The sequence below is a fragment of the Capra hircus genome, chromosome 24, assembly GCF_001704415.2.
Source record: "Capra hircus breed San Clemente chromosome 24, ASM170441v1, whole genome shotgun sequence".
NCBI lineage: Eukaryota > Metazoa > Chordata > Mammalia > Artiodactyla > Bovidae > Capra > Capra hircus.
In genome coordinates, this window is record NC_030831.1 from 50,757,453 (window position 1) to 50,781,576 (window position 24,124).

General features: G+C 36.1%; 1 protein-coding gene across 2 annotated transcripts in view; it reads left to right on the plus strand.

The window, feature by feature from the left end:
• The window catches only part of SMAD4 (SMAD family member 4), a 56,158-nt gene that overhangs the window by 25,524 nt on the left and 6,510 nt on the right, over positions 1–24,124 (plus strand). Inside the window, exons 5-12 of one of the 2 annotated variants that reach the window (XM_018039536.1) lie at positions 1,056–1,268; positions 4,574–4,693; positions 4,788–4,904; positions 6,347–6,400; positions 12,851–13,034; positions 14,032–14,200; positions 22,478–22,616; positions 23,163–24,108. In XM_018039536.1, coding sequence (XP_017895025.1) covers positions 1,056–1,268; positions 4,574–4,693; positions 4,788–4,904; positions 6,347–6,400; positions 12,851–13,034; positions 14,032–14,200; positions 22,478–22,616; positions 23,163–23,176 — 1,010 coding nt within the window. In that variant the 3' untranslated portion in view covers positions 23,177–24,108. Of the gene's footprint in view, positions 1–1,055; positions 1,269–4,573; positions 4,694–4,787; positions 4,905–6,346; positions 6,401–12,850; positions 13,035–14,031; positions 14,201–22,477; positions 22,617–23,162; positions 24,109–24,124 lie in introns of those variants that run through there. The other variant, XM_018039535.1, reaches the window with a different exon arrangement.

The window sequence follows — 24,124 nt, forward strand, 5'->3', positions numbered from 1 at the left end:
CATGTAATGAATTAATATTTATGTGCAATAGATTTTTTCAAAGACTGACATAGAGAAAGATAAGGAGCATTACATGCTGATTCTTAATGGAAAAGAGAATGGCTTTTTGTGGACTGTTGACTGCTCTAAGAACAGAACCTAGTGTTAAGAGTTCAGTAGATAGTAAAATTCTAGGGTAGTGTTAGCTTAGGTGCAGTAAAGGATTGCTTGCTAAAGATAAAAAGCAAACCCCAAAACTATTACCTAAAAGGAAGTGGGACCATTCTGGGCAGGGCCACTGATACTGTAAACGCGATTTCAATTTTCTTTTTTTCCTCACACTAAAGCCGCCTAACTATTCCTGGTTTATTCAAGAAAAAGTTGTTGTATCAAGTAGGGTCAGTTTACAGGGTTACATTAAGGTGTAACCATGCAGGAGAAAGATGTTGTTTATTGAGTTTTTTCACACTACATGTTTATCAAGCATCATTATTTGGATTGGGTTTCTAGAAGGAAATTTCAGTTTGACTTACCATTTGAGATTTTTCTGCTCATTCTAATTTTTTAGGGGACATTTAGTATGCTTCACTTTCAAAGAATACATTACTTAATAATGCTAGATCCTGGCATTAGATAGCTGTAAGATCCGACTCATATTTTTACACTGTGAAATTGGCAAAAAGAGGAAAAAATTAATTAGTCGATCTCCAATTTGGTTTTCTTAGTGAGGTAAACACTTTCTCTAGCCACTTGATTTTTGCCTATGTTATATATTTAAGGTGATTATTACCTTTAGATTATTAATTGGGAAGCTCAGAAATACCTTTTCAGGACCACAGCCGGAGGTGGTTGTAATTTAGTCGCCTTCAGATTTCAAGGAGTTAATCAGATTGATCTGATGCCACTATCTCTAAATAAATAGCTTTCGCTGATAAAGTAGAATGCTTTTAAAGTAGTATGAGAAAATTCTGAGTTACACTCTAGTGACTTTAGGTGTTCTTATGTTACTTACAAGATTTTTTTTCCTGGGAATAAAAGCTTATAAGATTTTAAAATATGTTTGTTTTTCTGTGTAGCTCCACCAAGTATGTTGGTGAAGGATGAATATGTTCATGACTTTGAGGGACAGCCATCATTATCCACTGAAGGGCATTCAATTCAAACCATCCAGCATCCACCAAGTAATCGTGCATCGACGGAGACATACAGCACCCCAGCTCTCTTAGCTCCATCTGAGTCTAATGCTACCAGCACCACCAATTTTCCCAACATTCCTGTGGCTTCCACAAGTGAGTTGTAGATCAGATATAGTCAGCAAGATGAATTTTCCTAACAATTGAATATTTATAGGTAGTCACTTGGAGGGGACGTCCGAGTAAGTGAATATTAAAAGTACTGTGGTTATCTTTCATGGGTTAACAAGCGTCAGATAGGTTTTTGAGTTGTCCTGGAAAAAAAAATATATTTGTAATTTTAAAAAGTTTAAATGTATCTTAATGTAACAGAACATAAACTGTCTTATGTTGATGTATAGTCCCTTGGAATTTAAGTAATGCTTTAAATTAGTGGTCTAATTTGTACTTTATTACATGCAGAAGAAGTCTATTGAGCTTTCACATAAATTTTAGAGAAATGTTTAAGTAGAGAACAAATAGTTTTGAACCAAGATATTTATAGAAATCTGTATTAATGGAATTGCAAACTTTCCTCTAATCAGTGTTTTTATTTTGCTTTATCTGGCAGATTACTTTATAATCGTCATCTCAGTCTCCAGTTGTACAAGCTTATTAGAAAAAAGGACCTTGACAAATTTATTTGTAACATATGACCCTCAAGATAGATGTTAAGTGTTCTAGTCAGTTTTGAAATAAAGCTAAATTATATGTATCTTTTTTTTTTTTCCTAACAAGAAGTGTATTTTAAAAAGATTCTTGGGATCGTATGTACACCCATGGTGGATTCATGTCAATGTATGGCAAAACCAATACAGTATTGTAAAGTAAAATAAAGTAAAAATAAAAATTAAAAAAAAAAAAAAAGAAAAGATTCTTTCCAGTTTAGAGGTACTGCCTTCTCTGCTGTGTTATGGAAGCAGAGGGCTATTAGGTTCAGCTTTTCTTGGGGCCTGGTCAAGGCAATAATGACCTTATATTGGACAGTGGAGTGGCCTTTTTTTTTAAAAAAAGAGGGTATAGTTGCTTTACGGTGCTGTGTCAGTTCCTGCTGTATAGCAGAGTGAGTCAGCCACATGTATGTCTGTCTTTTTTCTTGGATTTGCTTCCCATTGAAGTCACCACAGAGCACCTAGTAGAGGCCCCTGTGCTGCACAGTAGGTTCTCACTAGTTAGCAGCTTTATGCACTGCAGTGCATGTATGTCAGTCCCGGTCTCCCAATGCATCCCCACCCTGCATCGTTCCTTTTTTGTTTTTAATCAATCACAGAACAGGGTCTTGGCATTTGTATTACTGTGTTATTTGTACGTCGGTGCTAAGGAGATTGTATCTCAGCCCACAACAGCAGTGAATTATTGATGCATCTGGACTGATACTTTGTATATTGATATCAAAGGAAGCATATTCTATTTATTTTAATATCAGATCAAGTTCAACATAGAAATTTGATCTTTGGAACAAATGGAGGATTTATTTCTACAGTTGAATTTCAGATAAAGTACACCAAATTTCCCCCGCTTTATTTTACCTTTTCAAATAATATCCTTTGTATTTCCTACACAAGATGACAGTCTTCATACAGACAGCATATTCCAAATAGGTTGGACCATATAGGTTAAACACATACTTTAGAGCCTGAACCGTTAATCACTTGGTGCTTCTGTTATCTCTGTATTAACCAGTTTGGGAATATAGTTGATAAACGAGTGGGTAGGGAAGGAAAATAAAAGAAGGTACATTATAGCCACTTGAGCATAGATTAATGCCACTTACCTCTATTGATACTATCTGAGGATTGAATTGGCATGCCTTTGTTGATGATTGCTCACGCAACTTCATTTTAACCATTAATGTTCCTGGGACCAAGTCCTTCAGAAAAAGTGGTATGAATGAAATATGGGTAATTTTGTCTTGGTGTTTTTTGGATGTATTTTCACAATGAGTAGTAATTAACTGTAAGTTTTAGAATTTGTTGCAGAATGTTTCCTTAGATCTTAAAAGATATATTGATAAAATTAGAAAAAGGAAATGACTAAAATAGAGGAATTAAAAGACTTCATAAGTTGTTTAATTTCATTTTATGTTCTTGGAATTGTGTAATGAAAGTATTCAGTATAGATAACTGTAGTGGGCGTTATGTTCAGTTGGAACCTGAATATCTACAGGGATTCTTTCTAAATTAAAATAGTTCAAATTCTCCTGCATAGTGACAATTTTTGTAAGATAGCTAAGAGTATATAACATGTACAGTTAAAAACAAGAGCAAATATGCAGTTAACCTTCAAAGATAACCTGTAAAAATTTGAGGGGGATGAGTAAGAAGGGAGGTTGCTGAAAATATCATCTTTAAAAATAAATAGTTTAGGGAGTATTGAAATAGTCTCTTTAGCTCTTAATTATATAATCTTAGCCTTACAGAAATCTGATTTGTAGCAGGAAGAAAAGTTTTCTTTTTTCTTGATACTTTGAGCTGTTCGTTGCATATTTGGGCAGTGGTGTCATTTACTCCCTTCTATCTGATTATACTCCTATATGGATGAGAAAAGAATAAGGTAATGCCAGTAACAATAATTATGAAATTTTAGTGCTTTCCAAGTGAGATGCACAGTTGACTTAATACTTGCTTGAAAAAATTTAGCCTTTTTCACACAAAAGATACAGCCTTAAAAATGTAAGCAATTTCATAGAATGGTTTTAAATAGAATAGTTCTCCTGTTTTATTACATACAGAGAGGGCAACTAATTTCTTGTAAATCCAGGAATATGATAGTGTTCTTAGAGGCAATTCTTGATATTTAAAAGTACATGAGAAAATTTCACAATAGACTGATTTTTTTTTGGGGGGGTTTGTTTTATTTATTAAAACTCGCAGATGCTGCGTTAACCGGACAGTGGAGCTTACCTTTTTTCCTCTTAACTTTCTCACCTTACCATTACATTCCATTTAAAATACTTGTCTGCTCTGCTTTTTTATTGAACTTTAACATTCTGCTGTTGCTAGTACCATTGCTGATAATAATGCGCTTTCCAATTTCCAACATTTCCTTGAGCCTGGACTTTTGGAATCCTAACAGAAAGATGCAAAAGCTAGATGGAGTGGCTGTGGGTGAGCTAATGTACTTCTGAAGAAGTTATTAAAATAGGCTAGACCTGTACTGGGGTTTTGCTGGCATTTGGAGAATATTTATGAAGAATGGGTCACTAAAATTAGCTAGATATTAGAATAATTTTGAACTTCTTCAAGTTAAGGTTTGCCTTTATAGATGACTGCAGGGTTTTTTATTTGGTAGGCCATGGGTGACTTCACTCTTTGCTCATCTTTATAGTTGTGACTTTCAGGTATAAAATCCTTCATTTACTGTATAAAGCCATAGGATTGCATCTACAAATGTGCCGTATTAATGTCTTCTTGTTCCTCTAGGTCAGCCCGCCAGTATACTGGCAGGCAGCCATAGTGAAGGATTGTTGCAGATAGCTTCAGGGCCTCAGCCAGGACAGCAGCAGAATGGATTTACTGGTCAGCCAGCTACTTATCATCATAGTATGTACATGCTTTTTAAAATCTTTTAAGTAGTTGAGAAAAAATAGGCAGACTTTATAAAAGCAAATTAATCCATGTGGGCCTTAATTTTTAGACAGCACTACCACCTGGACTGGAAGTAGGACTGCACCATACACACCTAATTTGCCTCACCACCAAAACGGCCATCTTCAGCACCACCCGCCTATGCCGCCCCATCCCGGACATTACTGTAAGCTCTTGTTTTTGTTGTAAGGGCCTTTTCTTTTTTGAAGTTTGTTTTCTTTCTGTTTTTTAAAAAAATGTTTTTACATCTTTTGTTCATCTTACAGTTTAGTTTCATTACATGATTAGTGCTTTTTAGTTTTTCATAGTTATGTTATCATACCTTTGTTTTCGAGGATTGATATTTACAAAACACTTTTATTTCTTCCTTGCCGATGTTTCATTAACACCACATTGATTGCCATTCATTTGTTTGTTTTGTATATGTTCTTAGGTCTCATGTGTATCTGTATATCCATCCTAAGTGGACTGAAACTCCTTGAGAGTCACGATCTCAAGGTTTCTCTGACTGTAGAGTTCAGCATACCGTAGACATACAGATGTTGAATCTGTCATTATTCTGTGCAGGCTTGATTGGGGTACCCTACTGATAACCAACGGCAGCTTGTAGTTTCAGGCAGAATAGGAACATTGTTCATTTGGCTTAATAAAATCAAGAGTATAAATCTTTCATATATATTAAACCCTTTTCCTCCATTATAAGAGTAGTAGTACCAAAGGAAACTTGGAAAATAACACAAAGGAGTAAATAAGAAAATAAAAATTACCCAGAATTCTACTACCCAGCGATATCTACTCCTAATATTTTGTCACATTTTTCTTTCCAGTCATATAATTGGTATATGTGTTAATTTGGGGGGAGGAGGATATCAGACTGTGAATATGTTACTGTACTTTGCTTTTTTATAGTTATGTTACTATGTTTCCTTGCCTTATGAGAGTGTAACTTTTACTGGCTGCCTGGCAGCATAGTTGTTAAGGGTGCTGAGTGTGGATGCTTAACTACCTGTGTGACCATTGGCTAGTTATTTAACCTCCCTAAGCCTTAAGGGAATTAATAGTAGTGTATGTCTCAAGGGACTCTATAAGAAGTAAATGTATTAATTCATGTGATTCGTTTAACACAATGTCTTAACACATAATGATCTCTCAGTTATTGCCAGTTTGTAAATATTCTTAATTTAATAAATCATAAACACTTATTTTAAAATGGATCTAACAGTTTGGATTATAATTATATCTTACAGTATGAAATATACTGTATTACATGTTACATGAATAATTTACTTAATTTGCATTGAAGTTTGCATATATTTAAGCTATTTGCATGTATAGTTATTATAAATTAATAGTTGGCATATGGTATTAAAATGTTGGCTATTAAATGTCTATAAAAGCAATTCTAGAAAAAAGTGATTCAAGAGTATTTGCATACTACAATTTTAAAATAAACCAAGTTTTTAAGTTCTTAGACATTGTATAAACTTGATCTAAACAGTTCCTAAGGTATAATAGTTATATTTAAAGGTTTATTAAAATTTTTGGCACTGGAAAACTTTTAATAAATAAAAATGGGATTTTTTTTTTTTTTTACTGTCTTTTCTTTAGGGCCACCAGTTCACAATGAGCTTGCATTCCAGCCTCCTATTTCTAATCATCCTGGTAAGTGTATTTCAAAATGAATTACCTACAGTTAGTTTTTCTTAATGACAATGAGACATATGTGCACACAGATTTTAATATAACTGCAGAATAACTTTTCAGATAAGTATGATATTCGTTATGGCATTAGTTAATAGTTTATGAATAATGGATATAATCACACATAAACTGTCCATGTTTGATTTTTTTAAACTGTCTGAAAGAAATGACAAGATGCGTGTTTTTGGCTAAAATATAAAGTACCAAAATTCTGGTTTTCAGACAGACATTTGATACATAAATGTGCAGTGGAAGAAACCAAGTTTCAAAATAGAACAGCTGTAACACTGTAGCTTAAAAAGCCAGGGAGAATCTTAAGTAGATGAGGAACAGAAAAATAATTCACTGTATCTGTCTTAGGTAGGTTCAGGAATCTCTGGTTAACTGGGATTTAGAAACTATTTGCATTAAATTATGTTCAAAATAGTAGATTAAATAGCTCAATAGATTTCAACTTTGAACATAATAAAACAAAGGCTTCTTAACAGAAACATAGGGTTTTGATTTGTTTTTCTTCCTCTGTCCTATTGTATCTGTTTTTCTTTGCTTAGAAAGATGCAGATACATAATTTCAATTCATCACCTTAGTTTTTCCCCAGTTAGAAAAGTTTTGTTTAATTATGAAGAATTTCAACATATACAAAATACCAGTATAGAAAATTCTCATTCCTCAGTTTTAGCTGTTATTAACTTCTGGCCAGTCTTGTTTCTTTCATACTCTCACCTACTTTTCATACCCTTACCTGTTATTAGGGTAGAAATCCTATATAATCATTTGATACATAAATATTTCCATATTTATTTTCAGTGAAGATTTAAAAAAATATTATAGTGACCATAAGATCAAATTAAAGGGTAACTCATAGTTCCTCAAATAGATCTACATTATTTTCTTAAATAGTGCTCAGTTATCTATTTTTTTGTTGGTTCTGACTTCGAGCTGTTAAAGCATTAAGGGTAGGCTCTTTATTCTTTAATTAGTCTCATATTTCAGTTTAGGAGATTTAAAGAATTTCTGTGTCAAAAGGCCAAGTTGCTTTAGTGATCACATCAGAGTATGAGAATCATTTGTAGCTCACCAGTAGTAGATGTGATACTTTCATTAACTTTTACTGATTTTAGAGGCAAATGTTTGTTTTGATAAGGAGAAAAACATTGCTGGCGGGACAGAAGTATTTTTTAAACATGTATTTACTAGTTGAGCAAACTCCAGGAGATGGTGGAGGACAGGGGAGCTTGGCGTGCTGTAGTCCATGGGGTCACGAACAGTGAGACACGACTTGGTGACTGAACAACAGCAATGATTTAGTAGTTACATATATACATTTTTAACCATATATATTTACTGAATTATCCTTTTTAGTGGATTTCTGATCTTATTTGCACATTTTTGTGATTTTAAATGTTTGTTTTGTGAGTAAAGGGGTCTTGCCTTTCTATAAACATTTATAATTAAGAAATGTAATAAACAGAGAAGTACGTAAAACCAGTATAGATATAGTCTAATGAATAATGTGGAAGCCAGCACCTGTGTAACCAGCACCCAGACTGAAAATTAAAACATTGCAGCACTACCAGAAATCTCCCTACCCTACCCGTTGCCTCAGTCAAAGGCTTTTTCTCCCCTCCTTTGGAGGTAACTGTTGTCTTGCTTTTTATGGATTTGTATTTTCATTTACGATGAATGCATCCCTAGACAATCCAGTTTAGTAGTTTGGCTTTTTGAAATTACATAAATGGAATCACTGTATCAGAATCTTACTTTGTGTTAATAAATATATTGTGAGAAGCCAGGAAAATATAGAGGCTTAAGAATGAGAATTTTGCTGGTTTCAGGCAGCATCACTGAGAATCAGGCGTGGCCCCGGCAGCTTGGAGGGTCTCCGTGTTCCTAGGGCTTGGTGATAGGCAGTCTAGGGAGGAAGGGTAATGAGGTCTCTGAACAGAACCAGCCTTGGAGGAGTGATGTGGGGCCCGGAACGGTGGCATGGAGCTAGTTATTTGGGTTCAATTTTGGATTCATCAATTGCTTTGGGTTCTTGATGGATTTCCTTCATTTTTCTCATTGTAGAGCTGATGTTGAGACTTAACATCTCCTGGTGATTAGGGAATAGCATTCATTAGTTACTAGGATACACATCTGTAGTACCCTGCACTGGCATTAAAGCTTCTGTTTTATGAGTAGAATGGGAAATGACCAATTAGTATTGGTCTTTACCTTGGTGTAAAGGGTTTCAAACAGGACATCTGCTTGGTGAGTTATGTGCTTTGACTTTGATGGCTAAGTTGAAGAATATTTTTGGAAAAAGCTGATCTTTCATTTCTAATTTCTTTTGACTTATGCTTTTTTTCTTTTTTATGAAACTGAGATAATACTCATTAAATATTGATTGCAAATTAAAGTGAAGAGTTTTCCTTAGTGTCTTGAGGTGGTTTTAGTCATTGATACATGCATACAGAATTCACAGTTCAGATTCAGGTTGTATTCTAGTACTCTGGAACTACCATTTGAGAGTGATTTTATGTGTTCATAAAAGATTCTCACAGGACATCTCATTCAGATCTAAACAACAAAAAGTAAAATTCATAATGAGCCACTTAGGTTCTTTAACCAAGTGATTAACTTTCTCTCGAATAACTTTTGTTTAAGAAATTAAAGATAATGCCTTGGAGACTTATAATTTCTATTGTAATTGAACAACATTTTTTTGATAAAGTGGTGCTTTGTAATACATTTCCCCATTACAAAAAAATACTTAGCTGAGTCTTTAATATAGTGTTAAAGAAATTCATGTTGTTAAGTCAGTCTTTCCAAACCTTTCCTCTGGTCAGTGATGAGCAGCCCATAGACTTCATGAGACCAGTTCAGCCTCACTAATTTAAGGAACAAGAAACTAAAAATAGCTACGTCAGCATACACTAACAGTCTCTCTCCCTTTCAGGTGAGTTGGAACATTAAGAATGCTCTCTTGGAGCTGAGTAAATTCTGTCTTGCTATTGCTGTTAGCTTTGAGAGGCTGCAGGCTCGTCACCTGTATGGCATTTGGTTCTTGGAGCAAAAGAGCACAGAGAGATCTAGAAAGGCTTAATGCGTGTTTCCTATTACCTTCTCCTGTTTTAAAAATAAGAATGTTCCCTCTGGTTGTATAGTAGGTTTAGAGTGGACCAGAAGATGTTTTCCCGTGGTAGTTTATATCCTCACACCGCCAGATTCTCTGGATTGCCTTTTAGGTTGCCTCTAGCACCCTCCCTCCTCACAGGTAACCCCTTTCCTCTTGCTTTCCTGGGCCTTAATAATCCTGTTAAATTAGATGGTTGTTTTTATCCCTGGTCTGTGGTACAACTGATGTCAGTTTCATTTGATCCTCACAACTGCCAAAATGAAGCTTTATTGTATGGTGTCATTGTCGTATTGAGCTCAGTTGCTTCAGTTTTGTCCATCTCTTTGCGACCCCGTGGACCATAGCCCACCAGGCTCCTGGGATTCTACAGGCAAGAATACTGGAGTGGGTTGCCATGCCCTTCTCCAGGGGATCTTCCCAACCCAGGGATCAAACCCACGTCTCCTGCATTGGCAGGCGGTTCTTTACTGCTGAGCCACTGGGAAATGTATGGTGTGAAATATTAAGCAAACAAAAATCCCTTTGGTGACTTGGAAATAATAAAGTAAGGTTTAAGTGTAGTTGCAGATGTTGTAATTTATGATGATGAAAGTATATTTTTCTTATTTAAACATGAGGATAATACAGTTCTCTTTTTCCCCCTCAGCTGGCTCTCATGGGAAAAATACTGCTTGCTATGGCACTTTACTTGAAATAGTGTTCTTTAGTATGAACTAGGAAATGCATGTTCTTGGATCTCATTTTTTTAAGTATCATTGAAAACATTCATTACCTCAGGATATTATTTGTAACAAAATTTACTCTTTGAGCTGATTATTTAAAGATCTTTTTTAAGTGCTGTTACCGTTTTTTGCTGCCAAAACATTGGGTAATTTTTATGTTGTCTTAGACTACCTCTTTCGGAGAAGACAATGGCACCCCACTCCAGTACTGTTGCCTGGAAAATCCTATGGACAGAGGAGTCTGGTAGGCTGCAGTCCACGGGGTCGCTGAGGGTCAGACATGACTGAGCGACTTCACTTTCACTTTTCACTTTCATGCATTGGAAAAGGAAATGGCAACCCACTCCAGTGTTCTTGCCTGGAGAATCCCAGGGACAGGGGAGCCTGGTGGGCTGCCGTCTATGGGGTCGCACAGAGTCAGACATGACTGAAGCGACTTAGCAGCAGCAGCAGCAGCAGCAGCAGCAGCAGCAGCAGCAGACTACCTCTTTAGTTTTAGCTTCAACCAGTATATCTGCCTGTTAATGTTTGATGAAGCTTCTTTGTCTATAGCATAATATAATGACTTTAATAAATAGTTTTACTTATAAAGTAAATATTTACTATATAAATATTTATAAAGTTTCACTTTATAAATATTTCAAAACTAGCTTTTTAAGAAAACGCTTTAATATATTACTAGTTTTCCTGTTGTTATAATAAAGACTGTTTGAAGGAGTGCTTGTGACTAGTCGGCTCTTCTGTTTGGCAGAACATTTGCATTACTCAGATCTTGAATCACCCAGTTTTCATGTGGTCTTTTTTATTAATACTTCATTGGGTAGTACTTTATTCCTTGACAGCATTTTGAAAAGCAAGTAGATACTTATAGACTTGATAAGAACTTTGTTTTTAATACATTTTAAGCATTTATCACATTTCATTTTAAGATCTTTTGGTAGGTTTAAAAATGCTTTTGTTTTTTCTCATTCTGAGTATCTTTTCATATTGTTGAAAGTTTTATTGCCTCATATTCTAGTTCAGCCAAAGTTCATAAATGGCACAGTAATATGCAGGTAAATAATTGGTTTATCATAGAAAACTTTAATCCTCTTGTTAGTGGCACCGGTCTTTTCCTGCCTTGTGTCAAGACTCCTTTCTACTCTCTAGACTTTTGCATTTGCTTTCATCTTGAGATTTTCATTTGCAGTCTCCGCATAGATACGATTTACATTTGCAATCTCCGCATAGATACATGGTCTTTCAGGTCTGACTTCTTCAGATAGGGTGTACCCCTACTGTCTAGTTTGAAGGACCTGCCCACTTTTCTGTCCAATACCCTTTTTAATTTTCTTCATAGTGTTTGTCATTACCTGAGTTATCTTGCTAATTTATTCACTTATTTGTCTGCTGCACCTCCATGAAAATAGGACAGTAGCTACCAATAGCTGCCTTGTTCACTGCTGTGTATGTAGTACCTACAGCAGTTCCCATGTACCCCATAAATACTTGTTATTTCAAAAAGGAAAATCAAATAATTTCCATGTATGTGGGCTCTATGTAATAATTGTATTCTAACAAAAATTAGAAATAGTTGGTTAGCTATATTTACATACCAAACCAGATAGTGGCGTTCTTTCCCCCCAGTCATTTAAAATTATTTAAAATCACTTATTGTTGTTAAATGAATACACCACACACATTCTCAAAGGTAAAATTGTAGTAGTTATGAATGGACTTCACCAAAAATACAGATGGAACAAATGGCCTTTCATCCCAGAGACAGTTGAAAATTCCTGCCCTCAGAAGTTATGTAGTTGGAGTGTAATTAACTTTGACTCTCTAGCCTTGAATGTCTAACTTGGTTATGTCCTTTCTCTCATTTGCTGCTGCTGCTGCTAAGTTGCTTCAGTCGTGTCTGACTCTGTGCGACCCCATAGATGGCAGCCCACCAGGCTCCCCCATCCCTGGGATTCTCTAGGCAAGAATACTGGAGTGGGTTGCCATTTCCTTCTCCAATGCAGGAAAGTGAAAAGTCAAAGTGAAGTCGCTCAGTCGTGTCCAACTCTTCGCGACCCCGTGGACTGCAGCCTACCAGGCTCCTCTGTCCATGGGATTTTCCAGGCAAGAGTACTGGAGTGGGGTGCCATTGGATCTATAAACATATACCATAGATTGATTTACTGAAGAACACTTCTCTGAAATATGTATTAGAATCTGTGTGTTGTTTTTTTTTTAAAGTTCAGACTACATAGAAAATATTATGTGGAGTCAGATGAAACATCATGGTAAAGATTTTATGATTCTAATTGTTTCCATTCTTTAAATTCCCTGTTGATTGGGTACTTTGAAGTAAGAACACAATTCTGGATTTTAAAAATGGTATTTTTTTTAACTTTAAGAATGCTAGGTAATAAGCTGAAAAATAGAAGACCTGGCCGTGCTTACTTTGTAATGCATTGTCAGTTCTTCTGGATGCTCTCCCCTTTCCCTTAGCCTTTAAGAAAAGCTTTGTCGTATGGAGTGAAAGTGAGAGCCTTGTACCTTTCTCACACGAGTGACTGTCTTCTCCCATTTGTCTCCTGTAGCTCCTGAGTATTGGTGTTCCATTGCTTACTTTGAGATGGATGTTCAAGTAGGAGAGACATTTAAGGTTCCTTCAAGCTGTCCTATTGTTACTGTCGACGGATATGTAGACCCATCTGGAGGAGATCGCTTTTGCTTGGGTCAACTCTCCAATGTCCACAGGACAGAAGCCATTGAGAGAGCAAGGTATTGCAGTATAGTTAGTTCATTTTAAAAACTGAACTTCTATTTGAAGCTGTATTTTTCAGTGTAGGTTATGTTTTTGAATATAAAGGAATAAAGATGATCTTAAACATTTAGAACTTGTAAGCATTTCATTTTAAGTGTAGATGTTTGTTATTTGATAAAATGCAGTCTCTTTTTAAAAGTTCATGAGGTTTCTATGTTTTGAATAGTAACTGGACCCTATGGAACCCAGTTTGAAAACTAGTTTTTGTTTCCTCTGATTGTATAGTATTTCTACAAATTTACCGAAAGGAAATAACATAAAATAAAGACATGTTTCTGCAAGTGTTATTTATAATGAAAGACTGATAAAAAAAGAAAAATGCTTAAGTAAATTTTAATAACCTTTGTTTTTATACAGTCATTACAATATAAAAAATTTATATAATCAAATGTAAATACTTATGAAATATTACAGGAAAACTTACACAATTTTACGTATTGTGTGATGTCAACTCTTTAAGGAAATATGTTTGTGTATAAACAGACAATCTTGACTCTATCACTATTTGTGTGCCTTTGGCAAATTATATACTCTCCAAGCCAGTCTGTCTAGTAGAATTTCCTGTGATGAAGGAAGTGGTTTACCTGTGTTGTCCAGTATAGTAACTACTGGCCACACATAGCTATTGAGCATTTAAAATTTGGTTCATATGATTAACTGAATTGTAAAATTAATTTTAATTGAATGTAAAGGTTAAATGAGAATTTATATTAAATATTTCTGACACATAATAAGCATTATGTGAATGCTCATCATTATTACATGTGACTAGGATACTAAAAAAAGAAACAGAAAAATGTTAACAGTGGCTATCTATCTTTTGGCTACGGTTTATAACCAAAATATAATGTCCTTTATTTTAAAATTTTCAGTATTGGGTGTGCTGTATAGTCTGAACTAAAATTTATTTTTAAATACCTATCAAAATGAAATGTGACTCACTTTCTTCCTAAGGTTGCACATAGGCAAAGGTGTGCAGTTGGAATGTAAAGGTGAAGGTGATGTTTGGGTCAGGTGCCTTAGTGACCACGCAGTCTTTGTACAGAGCTACTACTTAGACAGAGAAGCTGGGCGTGCACCTGGAGATGCTGTTCATAAGATCTACCCAAGTGCATATATAAAGGTTAGTTGTAATTTTACCCAAACATTTTAGATATGGAAAGCTCTATTTGTTAGAATTGAGATGGATGTGGGAGAAATGTAAAAATGTCTTATGTATTAAAGAAATTATGTTTGTATTAGCAAATTTGTTAAATGTTTTAGAGAAATACACAAGTTCTTGGAAATACTGAGTGAAACCTCCAAATTTGTGTTCCTTTGATGTTTAAAATATGTAAAAATCAGCCTCTGAAAGTTTGTCTTAGCCAATCTTCAGGTTTTTATGGAAGAAAATTCTAAAAGTAGAAGCTTTTTGACTTAACTGAGAAATGAAAAATTCTTCAAAACTATGTTTTATAAAGGTTATTTTGTTCTTTGAATGAGTTTTATTTGCTATATCATTTTGCAAATTAAACCTGAGGTATTTTTCATTAATCCATGTTCAACCCATTTCAGTTTTAATTTATAACATACACTGTTTTTGAAAGAGAAAGATAGTTGTAATTAGATAGCCTAAATATATTTCTTTAAAGAAAACAAAAACATTTACTTTTCTTTTCAATAAAGAAAACTTTCTGCATTTATTTGACTGTGCTGGGTCTTTGTTGCTGCACACTGCTTTCTCTCATTGTGGGGAGCGGGGCTGCTCTCCAGGTACAGTGTGCAGGCTTCTCATTGTGGCAGCTTCTCTCGTTGCGGGGCGCAGGCCCTAGCCGGGCGGGCCTCAGTTGTTAGAGCACACAGGCTCAGTAGGTCCGGCTCCCGGGCTCTGAGCACAGATTCAGTAGCTGTGGCACACAGGATTTGTTGTCCCATGGCATGTGGGATCTTCCTGGACCAGGGATCCAACCAGTGTTCCCAGCATTGCATGGTGGATTCACTGGGGTGAGTGCATATATATGCACTTCCCCTGGACCACTAGGGAAGTCCTATATTTCTAACTTAGATTTTTCACATTTTTTTAAAGTCCTAAGTGTCTTTAAGGTTAGTTAAAAAGCAGTTGTAAGTTAGTGGATTTAACTCTCATTACTTAGTTCTTAGGAAATTGCTTAGCACACAAATAGAATTATCTTTATTCGCATTTTCTAATTTTTCCACAAGGAATTTTAGTTATTTGTGCTTTGTTATTATTTTTGAGTGGTGCTGGATTTCCTCATATACTTTATAATCTATTTAGTATTTGTTGGCAAGTTTGTCTCAAGAGGTTTTGTTTTTTCCTGCTTGTCATTGTTTCTCCCTGTAGGGCAGTTCTGCCTTAATCTGGCACGCACTGAGATACACATCTCAGAACCAATTCTTATATTTACAAGATAGAAGAATTTTGTCCCTTGAGAAAATTGAGTTAAAATCCCCAGGTATGCTCAGGGCCTAAATCCTGTTGCATAGATTTCTCTGACGTTTACCTGTGCCCTGGACAAGAATCTTGTTCCTAGATGCATTTCTGAATTAACTGTCAGACTGTTTTACTAGCGCTTGATTCGTGGTCAGGTAACCAGTGCAGCCCTCATAGAGCCTGCCTATTTTCTCTTTCCATGTCACTTCCTGTCCTGTACACCTTCTGTTTGGTGCTGGTATCTTAAGTACCTTCTGTCTTCAGACCCTGCTGTCCACTGGGGATTATGTTTATCCATAATCAGTTAATGGATCCACGGGTTGTTGCTATACTTTTTTTTGGCTAATATTATGAATGATGCAGCTGTGAATATTCATGTACAAGTTTTTAGATAGATGTATGTTTCTATCTTCCTGAATGTATACCTAGGGGTGGAATTCCTGAATCAAAAGATAACTCTTATGTCTGTCTACTTGAGGGACTGCCAGACTCATTTTGTAAATGACAGTGCCGTTTTACCTTTCCACCAGCAATGTACGTGGAGGGGGCTGCAGTTTCTCTATATACTCATCAACACTTGTTATTATCTGTCTTTTTTATTTTAGCCGTCCTATTGGATGCGAAGTGGTATCTACCTCATTGTGGTTTTGATTTGCATTTCCCAAGCTGCTAATAACATTTGCACTTCTTTTTTGGCCATTTGTGTATCTTCTTTGGAGAAGGTCTGTTCCCATCTTTTCCCATTTTTTAATTGGGTTTTTTAGTCTTTTTATTATTGTTGTGAGAGTTCTTTGTATATTCTGGGTATCAGTCCTGTATCAGATACTTGATTTGCAGATATTTTTTTCCATTCTTTGTCTCGTCTTTCACTCTTTCTTGTAGTCTGTTCTTTGGTTGCTTATGTTTTTTGTGACATGTCTAAGAAACTGTTGTCTCACCCAAGGTTATGAAGATTTACACCTGTGTTTTCTTCTGAGCATTTTATAGTTTTAGGTCTTGCATTGGGGTCTGTGATCCATTCTGAGTGCATTTTTGTGTGTGCCACTCTTGTTTTTCATCATGAGAACCAGTTGTTTGAGTGACCGTTTATTTAAAAGACTGTTTTTTTTTTTCCCTTACTGAATTATCTTGACACTCTTGTTGAAAATTCAGTTGACCTTAAATGGTAAAGATTTATTTCTGGGTCATCAGTTTATTTCATTGATCTATATATCTGTCCTTGGGACAGCACTACCCTGTCTTGATTGCTGTAGCTTTGTAGGGAATTTTGAAATTGGCGAGTGAGTGTTAGCCCTCCAGCTTTGTTATTTTTCAGGATTCTTTTGGCTATTGCCAGCCCCTTGGATTTCCATATGAATTTTATGATTGGTTTGGAAGATACTTATTTTTAATAGTTGTTTTTAGCCTTTTAATGTGTTTTGTACCTTTGTGTCCATCTTGACTAGAAGTCTCTAGATTATTTGTACAATTGGAAGTCGATGGACAGAGGGCTACAGTGTTGAATATATACTTTGTGCCAGACAGTAATGATGAACTTATCAGATATGAGGTAGTATTTAAAACATTTAGGCTTTAAAAATGTAGTATCTTGTATAATTTAATTTCTAGGATTAGAAATTAATAATGTCAAATAATGTAATATCTCTATTCTGGTACAAATGGTGCTTGAAAAGTTCTCCAAATATAAGACTTGTCATCACTTGATAAACCAGTATATTGTGGATAGATTTTAATAGAAAACTCAGACTTTTGCCTTGAACAATAAATAAGTTATCTTCTGGTACATTTTCTTGGAGTAAAAGAAATCCCAATTTTGTTTTATTAACTAAGATTTTAAAATAATTATTTTTAATTTACTGTTTATTAAGTATATTATTCTTTAGAAGAGTCTTATTAGCCAGAAGGAGATTCAAGTATATCCTAAATCTGGCCATTGGCATTTTCTTCACTTACTAATTTAGGGGGCACCAGTCACCTAAAGGATCTGTATTTTCGTGTTTTAGATTGTCATGTTGACTTTTATTAGAGGTGATGTTACTGGGGTGAGTGCATATATATGAACCCGTGGAAAGAGTGCCTTTACATGGGGGAATCCAGCCCAGGCCCAATCACACACATATACATAAACATATTTTTTCTCTTTTCAGTTAAAATGAGGAAAACATAGGTTTGGAGAGCCATTCTTTCATTTTATAAATGTAAGAAGCTAGGACTAAATTGCATTTGTTTTTTTCTTCTATGATACTGATTTTTTTCCCTACTTCTCTCATGACATAGCAGTCACCTTACATTTATGAAAATTTGATGTAATGAAATGGCATTTTACAAGCTTTAAATGGAGCAGATGTTTGAATTCTTTTTAAGTGTCATTGCTCTTTTGCTTTCAAAAGTAAGATCTGTTCTGTTTGTGTTGCTTAAACACTGGACACTCAGGTTAAGAGCTTTATTGAGATACAGAGATAATTCATATACCATATAATTCTCCCATTAGAAGTGTACAGTACAGTGATTTTTAGTATATTCACAGAGCTACAACCTTCACCACAGTCAGTTTTAGAACATTTTCATTTCCCTAGAAAGAAATCTTGCACCCCTTATGTGCTACCTCCCAACCTCCTGTACCCTCCAGCCCTAGCCAGCTACTAATCTACTTTTTCTCTCTATGGATTTGCCTACTCAGAACAGTTTTTGTAAATGGAATCATCCAGTTTGGTCTTCTGTGACTTCTTTCACTAAGCCTAATGTTTTCAAGCTTCATTCATGTAACATATATCTGTACTTCATTCTTTTTAGGGCTGAATAACATTCCAAACATTGCGTTTTGTTTATTCGTTCATCAGTTGATGGACATCTGAGTTTGGCTGTATTATGAATAATACCACTGTGAACATTCATGTACAGATTTTTGTGTGAATGTACATCTTCATTCCTCTTACAAATACCAAGGAGTGGAATTTCTGGATCATAAAGTAACTATGTGTAACTTTTTAAGAGACTACCAAACTGTTTTCCAAAGTGGCTGTACCATTTGATATTTCCAGCAGCAGTGTATGAAATTTCTGATTTCTTTACAGTTTCATGAATACTCATTATTATCTGTCTTTTCCTTGTTAGCCTTCCTAAGGGCATGTGATGTGGTATCTCATGTATGGTGGGTTTTGATTTGCATTCTCTGACGCTGAGTCAGGTTTGTTGTTGCACACATATGTAAGGGACAGGGGTCAGGCAGTGCTTCTAAATCACAACTGGACTAGGTTGAAGGTTATTATGATCCACTTAAATTTATTCCCAGTCACTAGATATCATGACTCTTACATCCCCAGGTCAGATAACTTAGCAGGTCTTTAGTGCAATCTTCTGTTCAGATGCCCGATATACCATCAACACTGACCTGTTTCTCTTCTTGGATTACCATTTCTTGGTGTTGATATAAGCAGTATACTATAATTGAGCCTTTTGAAAAAAGAATGCCAAAATTTGACTCCTGGTTGAAAGAGAATATCCTGAAGGTGTTGACAGTGATCTTTATAAGACACTTTTGTTAAGTAATGGGTTTGTAATAAACTTAGATGAGAGTAAGGAAATACATTTAAACAGGTGAAATCGGAGGTAAATTGTTGATTAACCAGGGGTGGAGAGCGGGAGTATCGTTTGGATCTGAGCCAAAAAGAATATTTAAAACTTTTGGTTACTTTGACTTGTCTTTATCAATAGCTCAGATTCTGAAAGGAAGACGTTTCCTTTTCGGTGAAAGCCTTAATTTTATCATCCAGTATAACAGATGAAACCTGTTATGGTGTAGACAGTGCACAGTGAGGAGGCACCCTGGGTTTCAGTTTAGCAGTGTAGTGAACAGTTAAGTCTTTTGGTGTGAGTGCTGTAATTACATAAATAACCCATGTGGAAAGGAGATTTACTGAGGTGCTTAATGAATCATGTTTACTACATCTGTAGATAAGAGTCAGTGTTCTAAAGTTTCGTCTTTGTGGTTACCTGTGATATGTGCTCCTGGTGTTAGCGTAGATCTAAAGACTGTTGTAATTACGATTGTTTGTAACATATTGTAAAGAACCTGTGTCTGAAGATCTCTTGGTTAATTTTTAATTACTCTTGGTGGAGGTAGGGGTATGTTGAGAACGTGTTTGAACCCAGGAAATTATAAGTAAGTTGTATTCCCTCCTCCCAGGGAGGGAATACATAAGATTATATATGGGCCATACTGGGTTCATGATGGTTAAAAAAATTGTTTTTCAGTGGTTGTACTTAACCTAAATGTAAAATGTAAAACTCCCAGAGGATAATATAGGAGAAAACGTGCATGACCTGGGGTATGGTGACGACTCTTTAGGCAGAACATCAAAGGCAGAACCCATGAAAGAAGCAGTGGATAGACTAGACTTCATTAAGATTTAAACTGTTTGCTCCATGAAAATGGTGTCAAGAGAATGAGAAGATTAGCCACAGACTGGGAGAATATATTTGCAAAAGACACATCTGATAAAGGACACTTATCAAAAATATAGAAAATACTCAGCAATAAGAAAACAAACAACCTAATTAAAAAAGGGGCAAAAGACCCAAATCAGTGCTTCAGGAAAGAGGATATAGTGATAGCAAGTAAGCATATGAATAGATGTTCAGTTTCATATGCCATTAAGGAATTGTGAATTAAAACAGCGCTGGGACACCACTGCATGCTTGGAGAATGGCCAAAGTCCAGAAAACTGACCCCACCAGCTAATTGACATTCTGAAAGAGGTAAAACAGTGGAGACAGTGAGAAGATGAGTTGTTTCCAGGCATAGAGAGGAGGGAAAAAATGGATGGATAGGCAGTGCTCAGAGGATTTTTAGGGGTGTGTGTGTGCGTGCGCACGCATGTGTGTGTGTGTACTTTGCAACCCCATGGACTCTAGCCCACCAGGTTCATCTGTCCATGGAATTCTCCAGGCAAGAATACTGGAGTGGGTTGCCATTCTCTTCACCAAGGGATCTTCCTGACCCAAGGTTCATACCTGAGTCTCCTGCATTGCAAGCAGCTTCTTTACCATCTGAGCCACCAGGGAAGCCCACATATCGCTATACATTTGTCTAAACCCATAGAATCATAAAACCAGGAGTGAGACCTAATGTAAACTGTGACTTTTGGTGATAATGTTGTGTCACTGTAGGCTCATTGGTAACAGTCATGCCTCTGTGGTGTGGGATGTGGCAGTGGGAGAGGATGTTACCTGCAAAGAAATAGAGAAAACCTAAAACTGCTCTAAAAGATAAAGTTTGTCAACTTCCTTCTTTTAAAAAAAAGTTATTGTGGAGCTAATTGGCTTTTCAGATATTTGCATCCCTATTTTGTGCTGTGCTGGGTAAGGCATTCTGAGAGGTCAGAGCACAGTGGAAAAGTTCAGACTCTAATGGACTCTTGAAAAAACAGCGGTTTTTGTTCTGGGTATTGTGGGATTTCTGATTTCCAGACCTTTGTCATGCTTCCTGTCCCTTTTAGGACTAGTAGCTTGGTTAGGTAATAAATACATCCATATTTGACAAACTTCGATCCAGAGACTGAGATGGTCTAAGTTTTGTCCATCGTTGATGCTAGAAGATAGGCACTGAGTAGAAAAATAAGTAAATAGGGATTTGGTTTGCTGTTTGGGGAGGATTCTTTTGTTTATTATTGTTGTATGCTCTTATGGTTCATGTAAAGACTATGACTAAAGACAATCGGAATTTTTTCAGGAATCTGAAAATTACTGGCTTGGGTTTCAAACCTGTACTTTATCTGATAAAGTTCTGTGTTACGCATTCTTCGATTTCTTTTATTGTCAAAGATAATTATGCTCACTCATATTTGGGTTTTGTGCATGTTTGGATTGTTTTAAATTGTACTTTACTTTTGTTGAAGGAGTATAGTCACATGGTTCAGAAATTAAAATGCTGTTTAAAATGTGCGTTGAGCAGTCTTGCTTCTACGCTGTCCTTGTCTTCCTTTCCTACAGCTAACTTCTCAAGGTGACCACTCTACTTGTGTAGCCTTCCAATGCTTTAAAAAAACGCCAGCCCTTGGTATGGTTGGTAAAGAGCATTGAAATTACTTATAAGCTTCTTAACTCTCCTTGCAAGGTTGGTGGCTACCTGGGAGACCAAAAACAAAATAAAAAATAATAAATAACGTTTATTGAGAGCTTACAGTATACTATGCCAAGTTTACAATAATATGAAAAAGCATTGCACACTTAGCATTCCCATTTTATAGATAAGAAAGTTGAGGCTTAAGAAAGGTTAAGAAATTTAACCCATGTAAGTAGCAGATATCAATGATAGGATTCAGAGCTAAGCAATTTTTAAAAAATCATGAGCATTTTTAAAATTAATGAGAAACTAGTTAATGGAATCCCATATACCCATCACTGAGATTCAGTAGTTGTTAAGCTTTTACATCTACATGATCAATTCTTACTCTCTTGTTTCTAAAGTATTTAAACAAGACCTAAATATCCTGTTAGATTGCTTCTGTGCATCTCTGAGATATGCCCTTGTTTTGTTACATATTGACAATGCCTTTTATTCATTCCTCCAAATAGTTAGAATGATAAAGAAAAGAAGCTGACCATATGGCCTAGGCCGTCAATTCAACCTACGGAAGGCTCTTCATTTAGTTATGAAAGGGTGGGATGATTTCTTAACTTCGTTTTACATAGCAGTGTGGTTTTTCACAAAGGCAGGAATGGCTGACCCACACTGAACTCAGATAAAGGGTACAGAGGACTGTGGCAACCAGAACTGTCCTAATAGTGAGCTTTATTCAAGCCGGCTTTTCTAAGAACTTACCATCTACATACAAAAATAAACAATTCTTTAATGCTGAGAGCTAAATCAAGCTGTGAGTTTTAAATAGGTTGTGCATTGGTTTTTGATATATGGACTGTTTCTGCTGGGCGCATGGCGTGAAACTTACACTTAGTGTTTGTTTCAAGGTCTTTGATCTGCGTCAGTGTCACCGCCAGATGCAGCAGCAGGCAGCCACGGCACAAGCTGCAGCGGCTGCCCAGGCGGCGGCCGTGGCGGGAAACATCCCGGGCCCAGGGTCAGTAGGTGGAATAGCCCCAGCCATCAGTAAGTATTCTTTTGACTTTTTTTGTCTTTCAAGTGTAGTAGTTGGTGCTTTATCTTGATTGACTCAGTTAATTAGTTACTTCAACCAGTAATAGAAAGTGAAGTTCTTTTTACTGGGCTAATAACGTTTTTTGAATTTGTACAAAAATAAAAAATAAAAAAACCTGTTCGTCTGTAACAGTTGCCCTTTGTGTACAGCCCTGTATTCTTTCTTTTTGTATCAAAAAAGGGACTGTGGGGTGAAGGCGACAGGGGTTGTTATCGTTATGTTGATTAGTCTCCCCTGTTTTTGTTGATGCTTTTAATTCTTGCCTCACCAGCCAGGGTGGGTTGTAATCACCGATGTGCTTTGCTTTGTTCTAGAAGGAAAGCATATTTCAGTTTCAGAATTAGACGTCTCTCCAAGTTTTTTTCTAAAGTGTACTAAGCATGGAGAGAAAGCCAAGTGACAGTGGCATTTGGATAACTTGTAGACTTTTTTTTAATTTTAGGGTAAAATTGAACTGTGTGCCAGGTTTCACACTGATGGGGAATTTTTTACTGCAGAGTTAAACTCCTGACTATAGACTTTTATGATGGAAACACGTGGCACCCATCTTCCACGTCTGAAGGCATAACTAGTGATTCATTCAACCCCTGTTCTTAACCTCTTCAGTGTGGTAAGCAAATCACACTGGCTAAGAAAACTGCAGTGGCCCTGCAGGTTTCTCTACAGTACATGCAAATTCCTCCCAGTAGTTTCATTGTAATATTGATGAATGCAGATTGACTATATGACTGTATGTTCTGACTGGAGAATTAGATGCAGAGTCTCCGTTGTGATTTATGCTCAGGAGTTTACAATTTCGAGGTAGATAAGGCATACTCATTTATAGAATTTGATTTAAAAAAAAAATTTGGGCATCTAAACCATTAATTTGCTAGTTTTGATGTTACAAATATGCTTTTACTGAAGAATCCAGAGCTGTTAATAAATTTCTCCTTTTCATCTACTGCCCCCGGCCCCCCCAGTTGAGTAATTACATACTATCTCTGTTACATTGTGAAACTGAGAGACAGACATCATCTGGCTCATCCAAGAAGTCTTAGTGGAACCAGGACTATTTTCTGTCTCATTGTTAGTCATGTTTTACCCTGAACTAGACAGTTTAGACAGTAAAGTTCTTAGAACCAACGTGTAGACATGCACTGCCTCTTAAAAACAAGTTATTTCTTATCCCTTCACCTCCACTTCTAAAGAGAAAAAACAGATGGGGTGTTGGTGGATTGTGGTAATTTATAATTGATAGCTAGAAGACCCGTGTGGAATATACATTGTCTTAACCAAAAGTTTTCAGTCCCTGTTGACAAAGTATAGATCTGTACTTACTTTTTGGCACTTTGGCAGAGAAGTCTTGTGCTGGGGAGAATGCAGTAAAGAAAGCTGGTCACCTTGTTAATGTAAGATTTAGAGGGGATGGGAAGGGGTCAGCCTATCCCACTGACGTCTTCCAAATCTTTTCTGTTAG